The 23,442-nt window shown below is 40.4% G+C and overlaps 1 protein-coding gene across 1 annotated transcript in view; it reads right to left on the reverse strand.

Annotated features, from left to right (window-relative positions):
* Positions 1–23,442, reverse strand: part of kif13ba (kinesin family member 13Ba) — a 47,684-nt gene that overhangs the window by 21,203 nt on the left and 3,039 nt on the right. The window contains exons 2-7 of the mRNA XM_047363042.1: positions 18,983–19,076; positions 6,169–6,181; positions 5,354–5,414; positions 5,011–5,103; positions 2,977–3,157; positions 1,972–2,059 (exon numbers count right to left, since the gene is read on the reverse strand). Of these exons, the coding sequence (XP_047218998.1) occupies positions 1,972–2,059; positions 2,977–3,157; positions 5,011–5,103; positions 5,354–5,414; positions 6,169–6,181; positions 18,983–19,076 (530 nt within the window). The remainder of the gene's footprint in view (positions 1–1,971; positions 2,060–2,976; positions 3,158–5,010; positions 5,104–5,353; positions 5,415–6,168; positions 6,182–18,982; positions 19,077–23,442) is intronic.

Below are 23,442 nucleotides of genomic sequence, written 5' to 3' on the forward strand. Positions count from 1 at the left end.
TTATTTGTAAAAGAGAGACTGCTGCAACTCCTTGCCTGTCTAGGTCATGTGACATGATCTGCACATTAAGCTGAGATCATATGGCTTGGATTTCCCCAGCTGTCCAGCAAGAGCTGCACAGAGAGCAACAGAAACACTGGTCATTAAACTGTATGACCTTGACAGGAAAGTGCAAAGTTTATGAAGCACATCAAAACAGAGTAAACATGCTAATGTTAGCCAGGCACTGCAGCATGATGTTTATTGAGGACTTTAACTGCATTTGTTGACTCAGGTAATACATCTTGAGATGATTAAGCTAAAAGGTGTTTTAGGTGAAGGTCTGTCAGGACATAACAGTAGCTAACTTATCCTTGTTAACCCCGAGTTAACTCTTGTAAGGACAATCTCATTGTTGATTGAGTTAGGTTCTACATAGCCACAATCCTAATGTAGTCCACAGCCTGTTAACAGATCATCACTTTCTTCTGTGATTTACGCGATTTCGTTACGTCTCACCATCAAATGAAAGGTCCTGATGCATTATCACAGATCAAAGTTATCCCATCCATCTTATGCCCCTTAACTATCTTGGAAGGGAATTAGCCAGTAACCACTTTGACCTGTAAGGGGTTATGTGTTATGGAACAAGTGTGACGTAATGATCCAACACAAAGCGAGACAGGTAACAGCCTAGAGGTGTTCACAAAGCAGAGCAACCAGATGGTCTTATATGCCCGTCAGATCTGAGGAAGATATTGCTCAGCAGAATCTGATGTAGATAACGGCCATGTAAAATACAACATGTCGGCAACAACTTTGCTTGAATTTGAAGCACTGGATGCTGAATGGGGATTGTGAAACGGTGCTTGGCAAGATACAGGTTAAAATCCCCAACATATAACTTAAGCATGTAGCTCAGGTGAATGGTGTGTGCTGTAAGCCGTTGGTTCCACAATCCCAGCCGCATGCTCTGAAAACCCATGTCGCCTGCGACCTCACTAGACTGACTTGTGAAAGGACAAAGTGAACCGTAATGTTGGCTTTGTGTTTGCCTGTTTATTGTGGAACTGGAAACTGAGAGGAGCTCTAATCATACTTAGGGAACACAGTGTGTCATTTTACTACTTCTACATGGCACTGATTTGAACAAAGTACAGCTTTTAAAATTGGCTAATTCTGTTTTGTTTTTTTTATTACTGGGATCGGTTACGACAAAGAAATTCAGGATCGGGACATTTTCAGCTACAAGTAATTTTTACTCTGGTTAAAAAGTGGAAAAGGTGTACAAACGTTAAGCCGTTTAAAATAAATTATTCCCTGCTGTAAAGACTGCAATCCTTGCAGGAACCAACTCACCCCAATTAAACATCATTAATCTTCTATGGTGGTGCAATTCAGTCTGAGTGGTTTGAAAAAAACACAAATTCATTGACTAAGGCATGAAGAATGGCACCAACCGCACCATAAAAAGAGACTGCTAGGTTGAAAAGATTTTATTTCTCACTCTTAGCTTACAGCTCAAACCTTCTGTGTGGGTACAGTAATTTCCTTAGTAATTTTCTCTGGAAGTTGTTCGTAGTGTGGCCCATTAAAGCCTGGAGGATTCAGTGTAATGCCCTACCTTAAGGCTGTCAAAGCTCACCAGTTTGATCTTTGGCAGGTAATAATACTTGTTTGATTTTGGAGGCATAATCCCTGTGAGGCCCTTATGGTTCTGAAGGTAAACCAGCAGAACTGCTAACAGGAAAGCCATTAACTGGTCTAAGTGGTATGAGAAAACCAGTTTAAACATGCAGCAACTGGCTTAAATACAAATTAGAGCAGCACAGTTACACATCAGAGAAAATGCAAGTCAGATAATGCAGTCAAACATCTTTGTGAAACTGAAAACTTAAAAGAGAAATGTGATCACAGGGATGACAGTAGAAGATAAAAAGTCAATAAGCCTGGCAGAGAAGGAGTGAAAACGCATGAGATCCACAGCTTTACCTTGTAGCTGGCTACAGCTAGTCGTGACAGGCCATCAACGTAGGTCCCCAAAACTTTATGTTCCCTCACCCTCAGAGTTTGTTTGCCCCTGGACACAAACAAAAACAGGGTGAGAACACAGACAGTCAGCATGGTCACTATTGGTGTTCACTCTTTGTGCTTTGTGTTAACAGAGGAGTGATAATACCAGCCTGGCTCCTCCTGATGACCACTGAACACAGCTCACAGCACATGTCTCTCTGACCTTAATTCTGCCACCTTCCTGACAACCTCATCATTTGTGGATCCATGGCCAAAGAGCATATGGCGGTCAGATGGTGTGCTTCTTTTTGGGTAATTTTACTAAGGTTAAAGGTCTTGTACAGAGGAAGAGTCAAAGGTTATGGTGTCTGGGGCAGCAGACGGTGACCTGAAGTCCTGATTTACTGCTGACCTGCTGGACATAAACTGGCCTCAATTGGTGGCGGCAGGGCAGGCTGCTAATCTTTTTATCTACTGACCACGGCACACCACAGCAGCCATCACAATACACCACAACCTTCTCAGATTTATCAGCTGACAGAGTTGAAAATAATTACAGCTAAGCTGATAACCTGAAAAAAACATCTGCTTTTTAAAATCAGAAGATCTAGTTAAAAACACAAGAAAAACACCATGTTGCTAACATCACATTAAATTTAACTCAACGTAGTTATGGTTTAGTTTGTTCTTCAGCATTTGTACATGGACTCAATATTACTTAACATTTTTAGCCACTGCTGCAATCTGTTTGGTAAAGGTAATGGAATATTAATCAACCGTAAGAAAACTTAACATTGGAGGAAAACAAAAATTATATCAAAAAGCAATCTAAACACTATAAAGACAACAACCTGTTATCTTTTAAAATCGATAATTTAGCTGAGGGGAAGACTAACTTTGAATTTGTAGATAAGAGACACTGTGCTACGGATAAGACAGTAAAATCTGATAAGAGTGACTTGAAAGTTAGGTGGGAGTTCCTACCCCTTTGGGTCGAGCAAATCTCGGACCTTCTCGTTGTAGATCTCCATGTAGGACACCTCAACAGTGAAGCTCTCCCCCTCCTGCTGCTCCTCCTTGGTTCGTTCAAACAAGGCGCTGCAGAGACGAGGAATCAGCCCTGGCTGGTCCCCCGAGCCCATCATGGTGTATGACTTCCCTGAACCTGAAACAATGTTACAGCGATGTAAAGATATTAATGAGCATAACCGCTGCTGCTAAATGACTTTTTTTTTTAGCGTTTTATCTAAGAGAGGATGGAAATTAAATTATCAGCCATGAGAACATCACTCACATAGTTTACACAAATTGTATGCAAAACAAGCTGTAAAGTAATGTTTACAGATATACAGGTCCTTCTCACAAACTTAGCATATTGTGATAAAGTTCATTATTTTCCATAATGTCATGATGAAAATTTAACATTCATATATTTTAGATTCATTGCACACTAACTGAAATATTTCAGGTCTTTTATTGTCTTAATACGGATGATTTTGGCATACAGCTCATGAAAACCCAAAATTCCTATCTCACAAAATTAGCATATTTCATCCGACCAATAAAAGAAAAGTGTTTTTAATACAAAAAACGTCAACCTTCTAATAATCATGTACAGTTATGCACTCAATACTTGGTCGGGAATCCTTTGGCAGAAATGACTGCTTCAATGCGGCGTGGCATGGAGGCAATCAGCCTGTGGCACTGCTGAGGTCTAATGGAGGCCCAGGATGCTTCGATAGCGGCCTTTAGCTCATCCAGAGTGTTGGGTCTTGAGTCTCTCAACGTTCTCTTCACAATATCCCACAGATTCTCTATGGGGTTCAGGTCAGGAGAGTTGACAGGCCAATTGAGCACAGTGATACCATGGTCAGTAAACCATTTACCAGTGGTTTTGGCACTGTGAGCAGGTGCCAGGTCGTGCTGAAAAATGAAATCTTCATCTCCATAAAGCTTTTCAGCAGATGGAAGCATGAAGTGCTTCAAAATCTCCTGATAGCTAGCTGCATTGACCCTGCCCTTGATAAAACACAGTGGACCAACACCAGCAGCTGACACGGCACCCCAGACCATCACTGACTGTGGGTACTTGACACTGGACTTCTGGTATTTTGGCATTTCCTTCTCCCCAGTCTTCCTCCAGACTCTGGCACCTTGATTTCCGAATGACATGCAGAATTTGCTTTCATCCGAAAAAAGTACTTTGGACCACTGAGCAACAGTCCAGTGTTGCTTCTCTGTAGCCCAGGTCAGGTGCTTCTGCCGCTGTTTCTGGTTCAAAAGTGGCTTGACCTGAGGAATGCGGCACCTGTAGCCCATTTCCTGCACACGCCTGTGCACGGTGGCTCTGGATGTTTCTACTCCAGACTCAGTCCACTGCTTCCGCAGGTCCCCCAAGGTCTGGAATCGGCCCTTCTCCACAATCTTCTTCAGGGTCCGGTCACCTCTTCTCGTTGTGCAGCGTTTTCTGCCACACTTTTTCCTTCCCACAGACTTCCCACTGAGGTGCCTTGATACAGCACTCTGGGAACAGCCTATTCGTTCAGAAATGTCTTTCTGTGTCTTACCCTCTTGCTTGAGGGTGTCAATAGTGGCCTTCTGGACAGCAGTCAGGTCGGCAGTCTTACCCATGATTGGGGTTTTGAGTGATGAACCAGGCTGGGAGTTTTAAAGGCCTCAGGAATCTTTTGCAGGTGTTTAGAGTTAACTTGTTGATTCAGATGATTAGGTTCATAGCTCGTTTAGAGACCCTTTTAATGATATGCTAATTTTGTGAGATAGGAATTTTGGGTTTTCATGAGCTGTATGCCAAAATCATCCGTATTAAGACAATAAAAGACCTGAAATATTTCAGTTAGTGTGCAATGAATCTAAAATATATGAATGTTAAATTTTCATCATGACATTATGGAAAATAATGAACTTTATCACAATATGCTAATTTTTTGAGAAGGACCTGTATACCCTGTTCATCATGTGTCCATTTATATTAAATGCGTAGTTGTCATCGTAAATTACCAGTTTGTCCATAGGCAAATATACAGGCATTGTAGCCCTGGAAGGCGTTGTGGAGAAGACTTTCCCCAAGGCACTGGAACACCACCTCCTGACCTGCAAGGAGGTACAGTTCAGACATCTTTAATAATCCCAAGGGGGAATTCATCTGTAGCCTTCCAGTTCATACATTCACCTCCAACATGCGTCCCATTAACCAGAATCATTAATTCACTGAACAAAACCTGTATAAGCACCAAGATAAACACACAAACACTCATTGTCCACAAATCTTCTTCATATGTGTCGGTATTTAAATTAGAAACTAAAAACACTAATTAAGTAAATTCACTAATCGCAAACTGACCTGCATATTTTTCCTTTTCTGTCTCATCCATGGACCAGAAGCAATAATCGTAGGCAAAAACCTGAACAAACAGTGGAAACAACAGAGGCGTTAGACACTGGAGAAACCTGGCTGCTACTGAGAGGAGTTCCAAAGTAAAGACTGGCTCTCAGACAAGTCAGTCTAAACTGCAGGTTTAACTTTTTGTATAACTGGGAGCGTGCAGCTGGGAGTGAGTCTACCCATGGACCAAGTTCTTGCTTCAGAATAGTAATCCACATATTAAAACTGAATTTGTTTAAAGCTTTGCCTTTTGCATAACTTTTTTCTTTTACTAAACATGACTTCAACCAGCTAAGAAAAAAGCAGCTCTAGAACCTAATTTCTATGCACAAATCTGCCCTTAAATATAGTCTAGTTCTTTTTGCTAAAAATATTTGCTCCAATTCAATTTAGACTGATATAACAAAAACAACACAACTTTTATTTCAATTTATAAAATCTTTCAGCAGTATAATCCTGGTGCACTTCCAGTGTAATTTTAGCTGCAAAGCAATGCATTAAAGCCTGGAAATACATACGTGCAGTGAGGCAAAGCAGCCAACAATAATTACATTTTCAAGACAAAAACTTTCTCTGAAAACTTCTCAAGTAAAAAAAAAAAAAAAAAACGTAAGACTCAAATTGTTATTTTGTAACGTTGCCCGTATGGCTCCACACAGTTCTTGAACCATTCAGAAGTAAAACAGCAGTGCCTTTGTTCGACACAGAGATGATTCACAACACTGGAGTCAGCTCAGAGCTAGAAACGCCTGTGTGTTGGTGTGTACCGTTACCTTGGACTGATTCCTGCCGATGTTGGGAACGTCGAGGTCCAGGAGAGCATGTGGAAAAACAGATGAAATGTGGTGCACATTAATAAGGTAATCAGACGATACCCATCCAGAACGAATAAAACGGCATTTTTAGATGTGTCCTTAGCAGAAATGAGCATTAGAGTTGGAAATGTCCGCATAACAGACAGCACCACAGGCAACACTGGAGCCAATCCCTTCAAACATTCCTCCTTTTCATTCAAAGATTCAACTAACTAACTGGAATACTTGTGCGCATAAGTAGATTTTCCAAAAATAGAATTGAGTGGATTTGAAAGGGATGCTTCTTTGGGTTACAGAGTGCAGTCTGAGAGCTTGGTGAAACGTTCTAGAGATGTCTGTGGCTTTATGCGTTTATGGATGTGGGGTGGGGGTGTCTTGGTGCATGCTGAAAAAGATGATGGCATACAAAGGTTACTGGGTCAAAGTCACACACAAAAACAGACACATGTGCCATGAAAAGCCTCTGATGAAAATAAAAACAGGAAACATGCTCAAATAAGACAGAAGGCTGCAGCAAGATTCTTCTAGGGAAAAAAGGAGACTTTTTTCATAAAACATATGGAAATAGAGACTCACACAAGCTACAGGACACAGAAATATCTGAATTATCCGCCTGTATTCACCTGCTTATGTGAAAATGTCAAAGCAGCCTGACTGGGCTAATTTTATACTAATTAACCTTAACAACCAACAACCCCTTCTGCAACCTAACAGGACATTATTTTACAGATAAATGAGAATCTGAGCACCTTTTAACCTGGAATGATCTCTGATATTCTAATATAATGACTGCAAATGTCTTAGTACTGCACCTATTATTTTGCTATTATAAAATGATTAAATATGATTTGAATTCATCCTGTTGTCAAACGCAGTTAAGACAAAACAAAACCAAAGAAAACACTTTCCATGCTAAAGTATATGTTGTACATCCACTGTCAGAATATGTTAGACTAGCAGGTTAAACTGGGGTCGGCTATCCTGAGCAAAACGGCATAACCAGCCTTCATGGTCTTTATCAGCGGACAAGTTATTGGACTTATCTTACTGACCCACTACTATGGTGCACAAAAGCTGGTTAATCAAGGCACAATTAGGGTAATGAGCATCTAAATAATCTGTTAACATTTTTAAACATTTAGGATCTGTTGTTCTTACCCTAAGTACCAAGTCTAATTGTCAGTGGTAGAGATGTGCCGCTAAATTAGCGGGTCACAAGAATGGAACGATTTTAAGCTTAATTGGAAACTAAACAACAACAACAAAAAAAAACTAAAATCGGATCTTTTTCCAATCAGTAAACACACCATTTCTGAGCAATACCAGGTCTCGCGTACCTAAACATTCTTTGGTGTGGACACGGTAACGAAGTAATGAAAACTCAAGGTTGGCTGTGTTTGGTCCCAGTAAGCATATATGACGCCAGAGGAAACACAGAGAGGTAAGAGGTTATTTGAAAGCAAACAGTTTTCTACAGAGGCACATGGGCTGTTAATTCAGGCGGTGACAAATGAGAGTCTTTGATTTCATTCTGCCATTTCATACTTTTGCAGCTTTGGTTATATCCTACCAAACTGTTTTGGGTACAAACAGAATCCCTCTGCCACAGGACATCAATTTGTATTGTCTTATGGACGTACTGTCAAAATGGTGAAGGAGTGCAGTGACACAAAGCTGCCTTCAGTAGATTTAAGAAAGGCTGAATGCATTTACTGCAAAGCTCCTTTGTTTGATTCATTATCAACCTCAGTATGTTATGGAACATGGTGGATTTGGAAAGGCAGCCTTTTGGAAATCTCAGAAGTTAGCATATGATCTTCATTTTCTGGGGTAATACACACTGACACTGATGCTTACAGATAGTAGTACTAACCATGCTAATGGCCAATTAGCTAAGAAAGTTTAAAAAGTCAACTCCAAATCAACATGTATTTTAAAATCTATGAAAACCCCGTTTTACAGCAACTGCTCATTCACTCTCACCTAGATCCTATTATGAATAAGGAGAACTCGTGGCTATAAGGTTGGAAAGAAATTTTTAAATACTGTTAATCATAGTTTTTAAAAAGGAAGTGGAATAGTTTATAAACATCATCAGCAGATGATTTACAAAACTGAAGACTGGAAATCTGTGTAGCCAATGGGCAAGGAAGGTACTAAACCCCATGATTCTCTTAGTCTCTTTATTGTGGTTCATTTTGGAGATTGTTGCTAGTTTGTGAGCCCCATCCTCTCGTCCACTGGTTTTCTCTTCATTAGAGAAAATGTGAAGCATCTTTTACTTTCGGTGTCTCAATTTCTATAAATGTTTGTCTATTTCTTTCAATCCTGATGTAGTTGTGCCTAAATCCAATTGCAGGATGAGGCTAAAGAAAAGACAGCTGTTGATTCAAAGTTAGTTCAAAAACCTAATTCAATGTTAAGGAGAATCCCCCATACATCCATAAATGTAATTAATATAGATTAGGCTAAATTCTGAGCCTTGGCTTCTTTTGTGTTTGACTACATATTTTACTGAAATTGTCAATTTGTTATTAAAACTTAAAACAACTAAACACAAATGAGGAGAAAAAGTCTAACTATACATAAAGCCAATTAGATTGGACCGTCACGACACAAATCTTAAGTAAAAATTAAAATTTTACAGCACAGAGGTCTATTCTTCATTATAAGTATCTTTTATTATGCTTCACTTAAATACAAAATGCTCCTAAACCAGAGCTAAACTAAAAAGCCCAAACCGTCACACACCTGTTTCCTTTTACCCATGCACATTCTTTATAAGCCACCAAGGCTGCAGCTCTTCCATAAATCCGCCAGCAATCTGCAACACTTCATATTTCAGATGTTCCACTGCTGACAAGCTGACGCTCACAAACATGCACAGCTACTCCTATCTGCAGTCTCACTGAATCCAGCAGCTTCTCATCATGACACAATAAACACCTTCGCTCCTCTGCTTTGCTTTTTGGGTCAAACACTCCCAGCGGTCACTTTTTGGTGGCTATGCTTATTTTAATAGAAGATTTAGTGCAATTTTCTCTCCAAAGAGAGGATTCAGCATGGATTCTATGATGAATTTCAGACGGGTTAATCTAAACTTTTAAAGACTTTTTAATACAGTTGGTGTCAGCATGTTGAAAACATGTTTCTGCTTGTCTGAAGGCTACACAGTTTTTCCAATCTTTCTGAAGTCATGTCAGATGGATGAGGGGTGAACGTACTGTTGCAGGTTTTGACATGCTTAATGATGACAGCTGTCATGGTTGCTTCAGAAACGAATGGAGAGATGGGTCACCCATGTTTTGCGCTCAAACACCCATTAGCAGAGTTAGGGGCTTCCCCAACCAATAACAGAGGAGAGTGAGGTGGTCAGGAGAGTGGTGAACCCGCCTCCCCTCCGTCCTGAAACAATTCTATTTGTTCCTCCTCCCTTCAGCGTCATTTACAAAATAACTTAATGCATGACTGCTTCCCCTCTCCTCTTCCTTTCCCTACTGTTCTCGCATTCTTTTTTTCCCCTCTCCCACACCGTAGTATCCATGGCTCAGTAGGAAGGAACAAGGAGTGGAGGATGGAAAGAGGGCTAAAGGTAGCCAGGAGAATTAAAGAAAAGTGAGGCTGGGCCTGAGACAGGAATTTTAAGCTCAAGTACAAAGGTCCGAGTTACCCAGTACAAACTGATGGCTCATGAGAGTGAAACATGTAAGAGCTTAAGGCCTGAGTACAGTGCAAACAGACTGCAGGACTACAGGACAATGGGTCCTCATACTCTGCAATGATGAAAAGACACTTTCATGTAAACTGTGCATTCATCCAAAGAATCCTAAATTTATTTTTTTTATAATTACAGCCGATTTAAGCAGGGTTTTTTTTTTGTAGTTTTAGCATTGTGAGTCAATTGCTTTTGCACTTAAGTTACACAACTGTAACACCTATGGAGTTAGTATTATAACAGATTTTAACAACAGGCTTTAGCAAACTATTGACCCAGCTGCTGGTGGATTAAGGTAACAAGAATGCTTTGATTTCAGGTCCCTAAACCAACACTAATGAGCACATTTCATGAGCAGATGTCTCTTGCTGGTTTAAGCGAAAGGCTAAAGACAATCTATTTCTTTCTCTCAGTAAAGGCCGCTTGCTGCCCTGCAGCATGAGCTGTATAGTTTTGTATCCGCCTAATAACACTGATTTCTCAATGAAAAGTTAAATTTGTCACTGGAAGAAGACAAAACATAGGAATTTCAAAAGCAAAGTAAACTTTAACAAATATAATGGAACATCTGGGCACATTTAAGACTTTATGGCCTCTAATTATGATATATAAATTTCAGACATTTAGAAGAAAAGCTGTAAAAATAACCGCCTTCACAAAATGTCCTCAAACATGTGCTGAAACTTAAAACACCGAACACCAAAAACTTACAACATAAATTAAAAAGACAGGGCCAAACACCCTCCTTTGTTGCCTGGGAAACCAAGTCGCTTGTGCTTGCATCACCTACAAGAGACTGATCTATATCAGCATGCCTCAACTTCCAGCTTCACTGGTGCAGTGCAAACAGCCCTCGGGTCATCATGCAATCCACAGCATCTGAACATGCAGCTGTGCAGGGGGTTAGTCATCTGCTTATCAAGAAAGCAGCACAGAGTGACCTGAGGCTGTAGTTTACACTCTGGAGTTAAGGGCATCTCTAGTCACCTCACCCGCAAAGGACATGGCAAGTACGCAGGCCACGAACAAAAACATGAAATATAATTTATAGCAATATGTCTATAATAAGCATCTCACAAAAGGGAAAAAACATCTCTCTGTATCAGTTTAATCAGTGGGCTGCACTCAGCCAAAGTTGAATACAGTCTGGCATATTGCATATTTTCTACACAATTCACTAACTGACAGATGGGTGGAGTGGTGCACAGCTCTATTTGTAAATATAATTTATACTTTTTTCCTTTTGTTTGTTTTTATTAAATTATACACATACAAATTATCTTTTGGGGATGGATTATTATTCAGCACTATAAAACTCTGTCTCTAGTAATAAATGACTAAAAAATTATACATTTAACATTTGCTGTCTATGTGCCAAAGCCACATAACACATGAGCTCTGAAAGAGGATATCCTTTCTGGAGCTCATTTGTATAACAGGCAAATGTGCAGCAAGGTTTCCAGGGTAGCCATTGCTCTACACTGGGTTTCTCAAAAGGGTTTGTCAGTGGATGTTCAGAGCTCAAATTAAGCTTACATCACTGCTAAAGGTCATATTTTAGAAGCAAATGGGCCAGGATCACATCTAAAGGAAGCATGAACACACTTACGGCATAATGCCTCTTTGCTAGTAAATAATCAGTAACATAAATTATTCTCCCTGCAGACCTGATTGTTTGTTGCAGTCTGAACCTGTGGGATAGTGGGATCAGCTGAGATTATACAGTGCTTTGCAAAGGTTTTCATGATGCCTGTACTTTTGCACGTTTGTCTCTCTCCTCGCTCTTCTTTAGCAAGGAGAGGGATGCTCCACAGTTGTGTTTGCAACGGGACACATTGGGAAAAAGTTCTGGGGGTTAATATACTTTTACAAGGCACTGCATCTGTCCAAGTGTTAGCCCTGGAATGGACTGAAAACATTTCAGACTGTACCCTGCTTCTCTACTGTTGACTGCAGGGAAAATCTCTAGCTTCCCACAACTATAAACAGGTTTTAGGCTAAAACACAAAATAGAAGGATGGATAATAGTTTGGTTTCAACCGCCTACACTACATTGCCTAAAGAATTAGATTGTATGCCTTCAAAAAACTATGAACTTGAGTGACATTCCCTTTTAATTCATAGAGCTTAATAGGATGTCAGCCCACTCTTTCCAGCTATAAGAGGTTAGACTATTGTGGGAGGACTTTCCGCTAGGGTTTGGAGTGTGTTCATGGGAACTTTGACCATACTTCCATGACGTGTTCAGACACTGATGTTGGACAATGTTAGGTCTGGCTTGCAGTCTAGGCTCCAATTGATCCTAAACATGTACAGCTTTAAATGTACATATATACACACAATTGACTTTACAATAGAATATAATGTGAGTCCAAGCGTGCATGGTGTTGTTCTGAAACTGATTATCAAGTGTTCAGTGAAACAGCTTGGGGGAAGAACCCGTTTCTGTGGCTGCTGGTTTTAGCAGACAGCGCTCTGTAGCGCCACCTGAAGGTAAAAGCCTAAACAGTTTATGTGCAGGGTGTGTGGGATTTGCAGAGATTTTAGCTGCTCTTTTCCTGACCCTAGACCTGTATAAGTCCTGGATGGAGGGAAGGTCAGCCCTGATTATTCTCCCTGCAGACCTGATTGTTTGTTGCAGTCTGGACCTGTCCTGTTTTGTGGATGAGCCAAACCACACTGAGATGGATGAAGACAGGACAGACTGAATGATGGCAGTGTAGAAGATGACCAGTGGCTCCTGTGGAAGGTTGAACTTCTTGAGTTGCCTCAGGAAGTACAGTCTCTGCTGGGCCTTCTTCTAAACGCTGTCTTTGTGTGAGGACCATCTCAGGTTTCAAGAAATGTTGGTTCCCAGGAACCGGAAGGTTGGTCCACAGCAGATGCAGTGTTGTTGAGGATGGTGATGGAGGTATGTGGTGGTGGTGTTCTCCAAAAGTCCACCGTCATCGCCACAGTATTGAGTGGGTTAAGTTCCAGGTGGTTTTGACCACACAGTGTACCAGCAGATCCACCTCCTGTCTGTATGCAGACTCATCACCGTCCTGGATCAGTCCAATAACGGTGGTGTCATCTGCAAACTTCTGGAGTTTCACAGACGAGTTCGCTGAGGTCCAGTCATTTGTGTAGAGGGAGAAGAGGAGTGAACACACCCCTGGGGGGCACCGGTGCTGATCGTTCTTGTTTGGGAGAAGATGCTCCCCAGCCTCACCTGCTGCTGCCGGTCCTTCAGGAAGCTGGTGATCCACTGACAGGTTTAGGGCGGGACGTTGAGTGGGGTGAGCTTCTGATGGAGGATGTTTGGGTTGATGGTGTTGAAGGCCGAGGTGAAGTCCACAAACAGGATCCTTGCTTGTGTCCCTGGCTGGTTGAGGTGGTGCAGAATAAAGCATATACCCAAGTTAACTGCATCATATGTCAACCTTTTTGCCCGGCAGGCAAAATGCAGGGGGTCCAGCAGGGGGCCTGTGATGTCCTTCAGGTGCTTCAACACAAGTTGCTCAAAGGATTTTATGACCACAGACGTCAGGCCTGTAGTCATTTAATCCTGTAATGGTAGGTTTCTTGGGTACTGGGATCACGGTGGAGATTTGAAGCAGTAGGGAACCTCACACAGCTCCAGTGACTTGTTGAAGGTCAAAGTGAGGATGGGTGGCAGTTGGCCAGCGCAGGCTTTCAGGCATGATGGGGACTTTGCTTTGTGCACTGGTGTGCAGTCATGTTGGAACACGTTGGGAGCAGAAAACTGTCCAAAATGTGTTGGTATGTTGAAGCATTAGGAATTCTTCTCACTGGAACTAAGGGCATAAGGCTAACTCCACACCCTCTCCACCAAACTTTACACTTGAGGCAACGCAGGCAAGTGATGTTAACATGCCGGCTGCTAAATCCAGACTTGTTCATTGGATTACCAGACAGAGAGCTTTGATTCATCACTTCAGAAAACCTGTCTCCACTACTGTAGAGGTCAGTATTTAGTAGTAAGGAAAGTTAAGGACTGGGCAGGTATTGCACAGGTAGAGCCCTCTCACAGTACAACGATAAATTTCACTGAGTTCCTAGGCATGACCCAATCCTTCACACGTTTGTAGAATTGGTTTGAATGCATAGATACTGAAGTTTATACACCCGTGGCCACAGAAGTGATTTGACAATCTAAATTAAATTATTTGGATGGGCATTATACTTTGGCAATACGTTTGTAATATAGTGAGTATAATCAGGGGAGGCTTACCTGCTGAAGTTTTGGATAGTCAGAAATGAAATACAAGTATAGCAATGATTTTACGTGAAGAAGCAGTCCTGTATCCCAGTAATATGTTGCCATATTTAAACAAAGGGAATCCTGGTGACTGTTATCTTGAGCAAACATCATGCACCTGCAGCAAGCTAACTTTACTGCCTGCTTCCTCAATTAAACGAATCTTGTCTTTCTTAACGAACATGCAAAGCACTATGTCAATGTAAACTGACCTCAAACAAACAAAATTAAAACAGCATCTGCACACTGAGCACAGCAGTCAGTCACCCCATCCGGCTGTCGCCTCTCTGCCCCTTTGTCGCAGGGCGACAGAGAGGGAAACTACAGCTCTACTCTTGTTCCGAGCTCCATAAACGTCACTGAAGGATGTTTATGGCCGACAGATGCTCGAGTAAATGAAGCTGCTTCCCCCTCTTCTATCTTCTCCTTACTCAAGGAAGGGGCTCCCTGGTCAGCAGCAGCAACCCGGATTTAACTTCCTTAAAAAAGGAGGAAGCTGTGGCAGTGGGAAGTTACAATCTGACGAAGCGAGGGATGGAGAGAGCTGAGTGGAGTCAGTCTTTTTCTCCACAATTGTCTGTGTCCATCTGTGTGTCAAAACTGCTGTCTATATTTTCAGGCTCCTCTGACACACACAAACACCTGCTGCTGCAGTCACTGCTGCTGTCTGCTCCTGCGCCTCCGCCTAAAGCCAGCCTAATTTATTGATTCTGATCAGACAGACAGCAGTCACAGGGGCTCCTTTCTTCCAACACAGCTGACCTTCCTCCAGGATGAGCATTGAGTATTTAAGCATGGCCTAAAAGCAGATTATTAGCCCTTAAACATTGAAAACCACAGAAAAGACAGGTTTTACTTTGCAGTTCCAACTGTGACCTTCATAACGTTTCCTTCCAGAAGCATTCCAACATTCCTCTTCTGCTTCGTAACCTATCTAATAGATCTCAAACTCTCTCCCAGTGCTGAAATGTTAGACTCAAACCTTCAAGCACATTTAGCCTAACCAAATAAAACAGCTGGTTGACAAGATGAAAGACAATCAAACCAAACAAGACAAAGAAGTAACAAAGGACATTTCAAATCCACCTGTTGTGATTGGTTCGTCTTATGCCAAAAACACATCATGTGAACAAAGGAATGTTCCAAACAAATGTAAGCCAAGGCTTTTTGAGAAGTAGCAAAGGGTTAAAGATTGTGAATAGTTTTAGTGAGGGTTAGTATCTCTCTGTAGGAGTACAGAAATTACACCAAGAATGTAAATCTGCCATATGGGAATCTGCACAATGACAACAGTAAGCAGCTTGCTGGCAACTCATAAAAAGCTGTGGTTCTTCTGTCTGCAAGAATCAAAGTCAAATGGGTCCAGCTGTAGCAATGAAGGCCACCTCCAACACCCCTCAACATGACTGCTGCAACCTACACAGTGTTTACACTGTAGTGAAAATCCTCTATGTGACATACAGCGCCTTGCAAAATCTATTTACACCCCTTGAGCTTTTTTCACATTATAAGCACAAACTTGTGCTAAATAAGATATTTCTTACAGAATTTGAACCAGGTGAAGGTAAAGAGTGTATTTACAGACAAAGAAGGTTTTTCATCTTAAATGCAAAATGTATATATTTTTGTACAATTATTGCCCAATTTCAGCTCTGAGTGGGTAGTTCTTTCAGCAAATGGCATGTTTTAGAGTCTGCATACTCCTGTTTACGATTATTCGATTACTGAATTAGTTGATTATTTCAGTAATCGATTAATCACGATTAATCCGATGAATTGTTTTAGCCCTAATTTTGATACCAATACATAAAGCCTAGTACAAGTAATTGCCTCCAAAAGTCACCCAATTACTTATAAAAGTCTACCTGTGGGTAATTTTTAGTTGAGAACTACATAAATCTTGCCTTTACCTGGATGGCATTAAATTGACCTCCGGTAATAAAGTAAACAACCTTGGTGTTACTTTTGACCAGGACATGTCATTTAAATCCCATATTAAACAGGTTTCAAGGATTTCCTTCTTTCATCTCCGGAACATTGCCAAAATTAGAAATATCCTGTCCAGGAGTGACGTAGAAAAACTAGTCCATGCATTTGTTACTTCAAGGCTGGACTATTGTAATTCTTTACTATCAGGATGTCCACAAAAAGCCTTCAGCTGATTCAAAATGCTGCAGCAAGAGTTCTGATGAAAATTAGAAAGAGAGATCAAATTTCCCCTATTTTCATTGGCTCCCTGTTAAATTTAGAATAGAATTTAAAATTCTCCTCCTCACACATAAAGCCCTTAATGATTTAGCTCCATCATACATCAGAGATCTGATTGTTCCATATGTTCCTAACAGAGCACTTTGTTCTCAGACTACAAGTTCACTGGTGGTTCCTAGAGTCTCTAGAAGTAGAATGGGAGGCAGATCCTTTAGTTATTTAGTAAGGCTAGGCTAAAACTGTTATTTTTGATAAAGCTAATAGTTAGAGTGGCTTAGGTTATCCTGAGCTATCTCTGTAGTTTTGCTGCCATAGGCTTAGGCTGCTGGAGGACATAATGACTACTTTCACTTTCTTCGCTACATTCTCACACTACTCTCCAATTTTACATTATTTGCTGTTATTTCAGCTTTTAACTTTATGTTCTCTCTATTTTCTCTTCCTAGAAGCTATACCTGGCCTGACTCTCTGTCTACCTGTGACACCTTTCTGGAGAGGAGCATCGTCCAAGCTTCTGTTGGCAACAACTTAATGCTCACCCTCTACCAATGATCCACATGGCCCCGTCTTTCAGTGTTTAACCCTTTCTCTCTCCTAGACATGGCAATTGACTGAGCTTTTACTGTGACTAACTCTATGTGCTCTCTTTCAGACTCTAACCTTGAAAACTGGCTCAGAGTTTATCTGTTCTTTCTTTCTAGATGAAACGACTAAAGGAGCTACATCCATTAACATTTACTTTTCCTTCCCATAGAAAGTACTTATGGATTAGTGCTTCTGTATTCTTTGTGTGTCTCTGCTCTGTTCTCTCAAACCCCCAGTCGGTTGTGGCAGATGGCCCCTCACACTGAGCCTGGTTCTGCTGGAGGTTTCTTCCTGTTAAAAGGGAGTTTTTCCTCTCCACTGTCGCTACATGCATGATCAGTATGAGGGATTGCTGCAAAGTCAACGCCAGTGACTGTCCACTGTCGCTACATGCTCATCCAGGAGGAGTGACTGCTACAAGTCTCTGACTCGATGCAATCTGCTGGGTTTCCCTAGATAGAAAAACTTTTAAACCAATTTTATTATATAACAGAATCCGACTGCACTATTAGATGGTTAGGGTTAATTTGGAACTTATGAACCTGACCTGAATTCTGTATTAGATTGAATTGACTTTGTAAAGTCCCTTGAGACGACATGTGTTGTGAATTGGCACTATAAAAATAAAACTTAATTGACTTGAATGGTAAAAAAAAAAAATCCATTGCTGATAAGGAGTTGGGGTAAATCTTGTCAAAAGTCCTGCAAGCTACATAGGAGACACAGCAAACATGTGGAAGAAGGTGCTCTGGTCAGATGGGACTAAAACTGACATGCATGCAAAACGATGAGTGTGACAGAAAAAATACCACCATGCATCACCGTGAACACATCCCATGGTTGAAACATGGTGGTGGCAGCAGCATCATGTTGTGGGGAACATTTTTTTTTTTAATCAGGGATAGGGAAGCTGGTCGACACTGCTATGAAGAAGGATGAAGCTTAATACAGGACTACACTGGAAGGAAGTCTGTTAGATGCTGCAAAACCCTTGAGACTGAAGATTTAAAAACTGATGTTCACAACTGGTCTCCATTCAGTCTGATTTTTATTCTGACTACAAAGCTAGTAGAGACATACTCCAAAAGATGTGCAACTGTAATAGCAGGAAAGGTAGTACAACAAAGTATTGACTCAGGTGGCTGAGTACAAATGCACACCAGGGTGGTACAATAACAAAAAATCATGCCAAGGCAATATTAATGTTTAATACTGTGATGAAGATGTCAGTTGCAATAAGTCCACATGCTGTCTCATTGGTGTTTCCAATATTTTTGTGATCATTTGCATCTAACACTCTTGTCTGTGTTCAGTGTGGGCCTCTACTGCAGTCAGACTAGATCCAACCGCCTCAACACATATAGACATACAAAGTGAGAACAAAGGACACTTGGAAAATATTAGCTGACAAATATTGCATTTCTAACACTACTTTGCGATATTTTGTGCACACTGACATTGCAAAGATGATATATTTGGAATATATTGTCTGGCCCTAATCCAAGCCAGACTTTTAGATATAAATTTGTGAAGAATTTTAAAACCAATCTTTCTTCAACTTTACAATTATAGTAGTGTCCAAATAGATTTCTGATAGATGGTCTATCCCATAAAACCCTCCCATAATTCAATGAAGTTTAAGGTTGCAAGGTAAGAACATTTGAAAGATTTCAAGGAGTATGAATATTTATGGCCTTGGCCTGCAAGACATTTCAGCACTGTGGCATTTGCTGTGCTTAGTTAACAATCATGGGCTAAGCTGCTGAGTTACGCGTTCTCAAAACAAGTTAGTCTAATCAGAACGGGATTTTGTTAAGGATGGTTGCACTCTAATAATTTAATTGCATAAGAATGATTTTTCTTTCCTTAACCACAGCATTTAATGGGGTACAAGGTGTTGGTTTCAGAAAAATTGCATGATGTTTTGGCTAAGTTGAGTGTGTATGAGAGAAATAAATCTGTGGTGTGGAAATAGAGCTTAGTCACGCAAATAACATGCTTACCGAGAGTCTGCTTTTCCTAAGTTGGCTCCAGCGGGATGGAGGATCGTCTGGTTCTTCGACATTTCCACAACACATTTTGTGTTTAGCTCCTTTTCTGTTTAACAGACAACAACACAGTGTTACTACAACAGCTCTGAAAACTTAAATATGTTCTGCAGCATGCAAACCTGGTGACTTAAAACCTTCTCAAAGCAATCAATGCTTTGTAAACTGGGCTGAATTGTGGACTCTGTCTTTTTGAACATTGATTGGCTGATTTGAGCTTTACAGCATGAGTTAAATAACAACACACCAGTGATTTTTCTCTTAAGCATCAAGATAAAACAAGTGAATAGGCTAGGAAACTGAATGTGAAAGTGACCTTTTACCTTGGACAATGTGGCTAATCAATAAAACAGGACAGGTTGAGTCATGATGCAACACTTCTGAACATCAACTAACCCTTGCTAGTCACAATTAGGACTGGTCCTTGTGCTTTTATCACTCAGGAATATCCACATTCAATTCTCACTGTAGAAATAATTCATTATAACTGAACTTTTGGCAACCTCATTTGCGTTATGTATCCCCTTCTTTAGAAATAAATCTGGATAAATCCAATTCAGAGGGAAGTTAAACAAAGGAGTGGATTTCCTTTAAAGACTCAATTCACTTTTCTCAAACAATCATTGCTGAGATGACACAAATAGACAGAAATGCATCATAGCATTCCCACTACAGATACATAATCATGCAAGCCATCTTACATGTGTGCAAGACTGCATTTATCCTTGGACAGCTTCTCTCCTTCTGGTTCCTGTAATCTGAGGTCGTCAATAGCTTTATGAAAACCATCAATATGTAACTTAGATCCTAGCCAAACCAGACTGTGTGAGTTGTCTTCTCCAAGCACACCCATATTAGACCGTACTGTTCAATATTTATTCATTTCATTTTATTGAAAAGAAAAACAGATTGATAAAAAAAAGGTTTTCCTAGAAAACTGTGTGTCATGATTAAGGGCATGAGAGCAAAGAAAACAAACCAACCCTGTTTCACAGTAATTTGGAGTACTGGTGAAAAACATCAATACTTCCCCTCATGGACTTGGATCATCTTAGTGACCACATTACATGGTAGCATATTTAACACAATTTACAGTTTACCCTGAAAGAAACAAGCTGTTTTTATAAAAACCAATCAGAGTAAAAGTTTAGGTCTTAAATTTGCAAATATATTAAATTTTCTTCATTAAATGTTTTAGTTTTCCACACAAACCTCTGTTAACTTTGAAGTACCACAGGGCTCTGTGCTTGGATTACTGTAGATCAATGAACCACAAAGAAGATGACAATCTTTTCATCTTTGTAACTCATGAGTCTTTAGCCTCTTTTAGATGATAGTTATGTGACAAGAAAACCTGAACCCTCTTTACACTTCCCTAACCAACACATCTTTAAAGTTATTTATTTCAATGTGATACTTAACATGTAACTAAACTGAATACAAAATACAAAAGGGACACTTCTGCCTTCAGAAAGCCTTTTTGAAAGACAGGCAAAACAAAACTCAAGAAAATTTTAGAACTTGAAATAAATAAGACAGGTTACATTTGCTTCCCCTCTTTCTTCTGGGTGCTGATTTCCTCCTCCTGCACCCTCCCACAAAGATTTAAGGAGTCAGTATGAGACCAGCTCTCCGACAGCCAACAAGTGTTGTCCCAAGGACAATTACCCATCATAAATGTCCTCCTTTAACAGGAGGAGGCAGTCAGTGTCCCCAGGTTATCATGTTGCTATAGTAGCCTGTATTTTTAATCAAGATGTATCAAACCAATCCATATGAAATGTCACCCTTTCTGCTGCATAACAAACACATTCATCTAACTAAATTCGATCACATTAAGTGACGCACATTATCTGCTATTTGCCAACATATTTAAATACAATCAAATCCATTTACATTTTGCCAAGAGCTTAAACAGAGAATTGGTAGAACATTTTAACTATCATATAAAACAAATGTGAGGAATAATTGTATTCATTACAGTGCAGTTGTGATGCATGAGCATGCAAGGATGGTAAGCATTAACAAGCACGTTAGTACAGGAAACTCAGATTGGTTTCAATTCCTTTCTTCAACCAGTACTGTTTTAAGCACTATTACACAAGTGTACCAATATGCAGCCTCCTGTTGCTTTTATGACAGAGCCATGACTACTGTAGAGTGTGGATTTATTATAACGGACTAGTTACAGTGAGGCTGACAACTGTTCACCATGTGTTAAAAAGGTAAAAACTTTCTGAACAAGCAACAAACACTCCAGGGTGACCCGCAGGAATAACATTTTAAAAAGTCTTTAATCAGTGAGAAATGGCAGTCAACTTGTTCAAGTTTAATTTCAATACCAAACTCTTCACATGTCAATAACTACAGTAAGTCAAAGGCACAAGCTTTGTAATCTTCTAGTAGTTGCTGCCCAAGTTCACAGGTGAAATCTGCAGACTACAGTTAGAAAAGTAATGTCATTACACTCCGATACACCAAAGGGTTCCCCAGCAGAGTAGGTTTACATCTGATGGAAGCCACTTGATTAAAGTAGCAACACTGAGTATGGTTAACGTTTTTTAATGAAAACAATGCCCTCTGTCCATAAAATACAGTGTAAAGAGCTCTGAACTGAAGTAAAAGGATCTGAAACCTCCATAGCTTCTGCTATCAGTGACACTAAAAAGACACAAGTTTACCTAAAATTCTAGGGGGTAAAAAGCAGATCATGATCTAATCGATGTTACTTAAATACAGGAAAATGATAAATATTTCTTCTGCTGCAAAGTTAAATATAACTTTGAATACGATAGTTACAATAATGTTATGTAACATTGTTACTTTCACTTGGATAAACAGACTTAACTGTAAATATATATATTTAAAAAAAAACATTGTTACACCAGGCCAGAGAGAACTCCAGTGACTCTAGAATAACATAGTCACTGGAGGAACAGTATGAAATAAAATATTTGCACTTTTAAAAGATTAATTTCTGAAAACTCTGTAAAACTTAAAACCCGTAAGAGGCCCATGTCTACAACTAATCAGAACAGAATACAGCGAGGCAGATAAAGAGGAGTTTCAAGTAAACGTTGAGCTTCCATTTCTTCTTTTCTGCCTACATTACCCATGTTTCAACTACTGTACTGAGAGAGAACTTCCCGCTCAGTCAAGGGGAAGGTGTGATAGAATATGGTTCAGAGGATGAATGTCCTCATTGCTTGCTGCCTTTGGCTGCTCCATAACCAGATCCCATTTTCCACTGGCCCTTCCTTGGGCTACCTAGCATGCTAAGGTTTGGCACAACTACCCTGACTTCAGCTAGGACGTCTGCTGACTGTGGTGCCGCTGTTGCTACACCCGAGGTTGTTCTGTTCTTCGAAGGACAACACCATGGGAACATGGAGCATTACACAACGTTAGCAAATACACATTCGGACTCACTCCCTTCCTGCCTTTGTGCAGCTAGGCCATGTCTCCCCTCCGAAACCTGGGATACACAGGGACAGTGGCCTCGTGGTTGTGGCTGCATGCTGACAGGTCTGAACTGAGAAAATGCAAATATAGAAAATGTCTTCCACCAACTACTGTGACTGCATCATGAAGTTTCTGTCCGAGCGCTGAGGAGAAATTAACAGCAGTTGTTGAAATGAACGACTAATATATGTGGATTCCTGAATAAACATAAGTGTGAAGAGCTTCATTCTTATGTTGAATTCTTCTTCTGCTGAGAAATATGCAAGACTACTTTGATCCCACTCAAGTAATGAGCAGACAGAAGCACTATTCACAAAGAAACCACCAGGAAGCCACTATTGGAAACATGGCAGTGCTGCTTTGAAACCCATTCTCCCTGCCTTCAGCCTTTCCATGCTTACTTCCTAATAACACCCATATTGCTGCATTTTTCCTCTCAAAAAAAGAAATGGTGAGTAATGCATGACTTTGACAGGCAAGTACCAAGTCTGTTAACTAGTTGTACTTGAACAAAACAGAAGATGTTTCGACTGAAACAAGCAGGCAGTTTGAACTTGTCTTTCAGGTCAGTGAGCAGGCTGAAAAGGCAGAAGTGAGTGAGGGCATAACCAGGACGTGGTCGGACAGAACCCAGAGATGTAAAAAGGGACGGGGTTTTGACAGCTATCCATCCAAATGTAGCTGACCTGACAAAACCTTGCCAGAGGTAATACACAATGCACAAAAGTTGTAAAAACTATTCATACCTTGTACTGAGGGTATGAATAGTTTTTGAAGTTTTATCACTTAGTGAAGCAACAAATACAAGCAATGTATATATTGGGATTACATTTGATAGACTAACATAAGGTAGCACAAAATTCTGAAAAGACAAAATTGCTCATGTTTAGCTCCATCCGTCTTTCCATCATTTTGACCAGCTTCCCCATTCCTGCTGAAGAATACTTCCCCAC

Source organism: Girardinichthys multiradiatus, chromosome 4 (genome assembly GCF_021462225.1).
Source record: "Girardinichthys multiradiatus isolate DD_20200921_A chromosome 4, DD_fGirMul_XY1, whole genome shotgun sequence".
NCBI classification, from domain to species: domain Eukaryota; kingdom Metazoa; phylum Chordata; class Actinopteri; order Cyprinodontiformes; family Goodeidae; genus Girardinichthys; species Girardinichthys multiradiatus.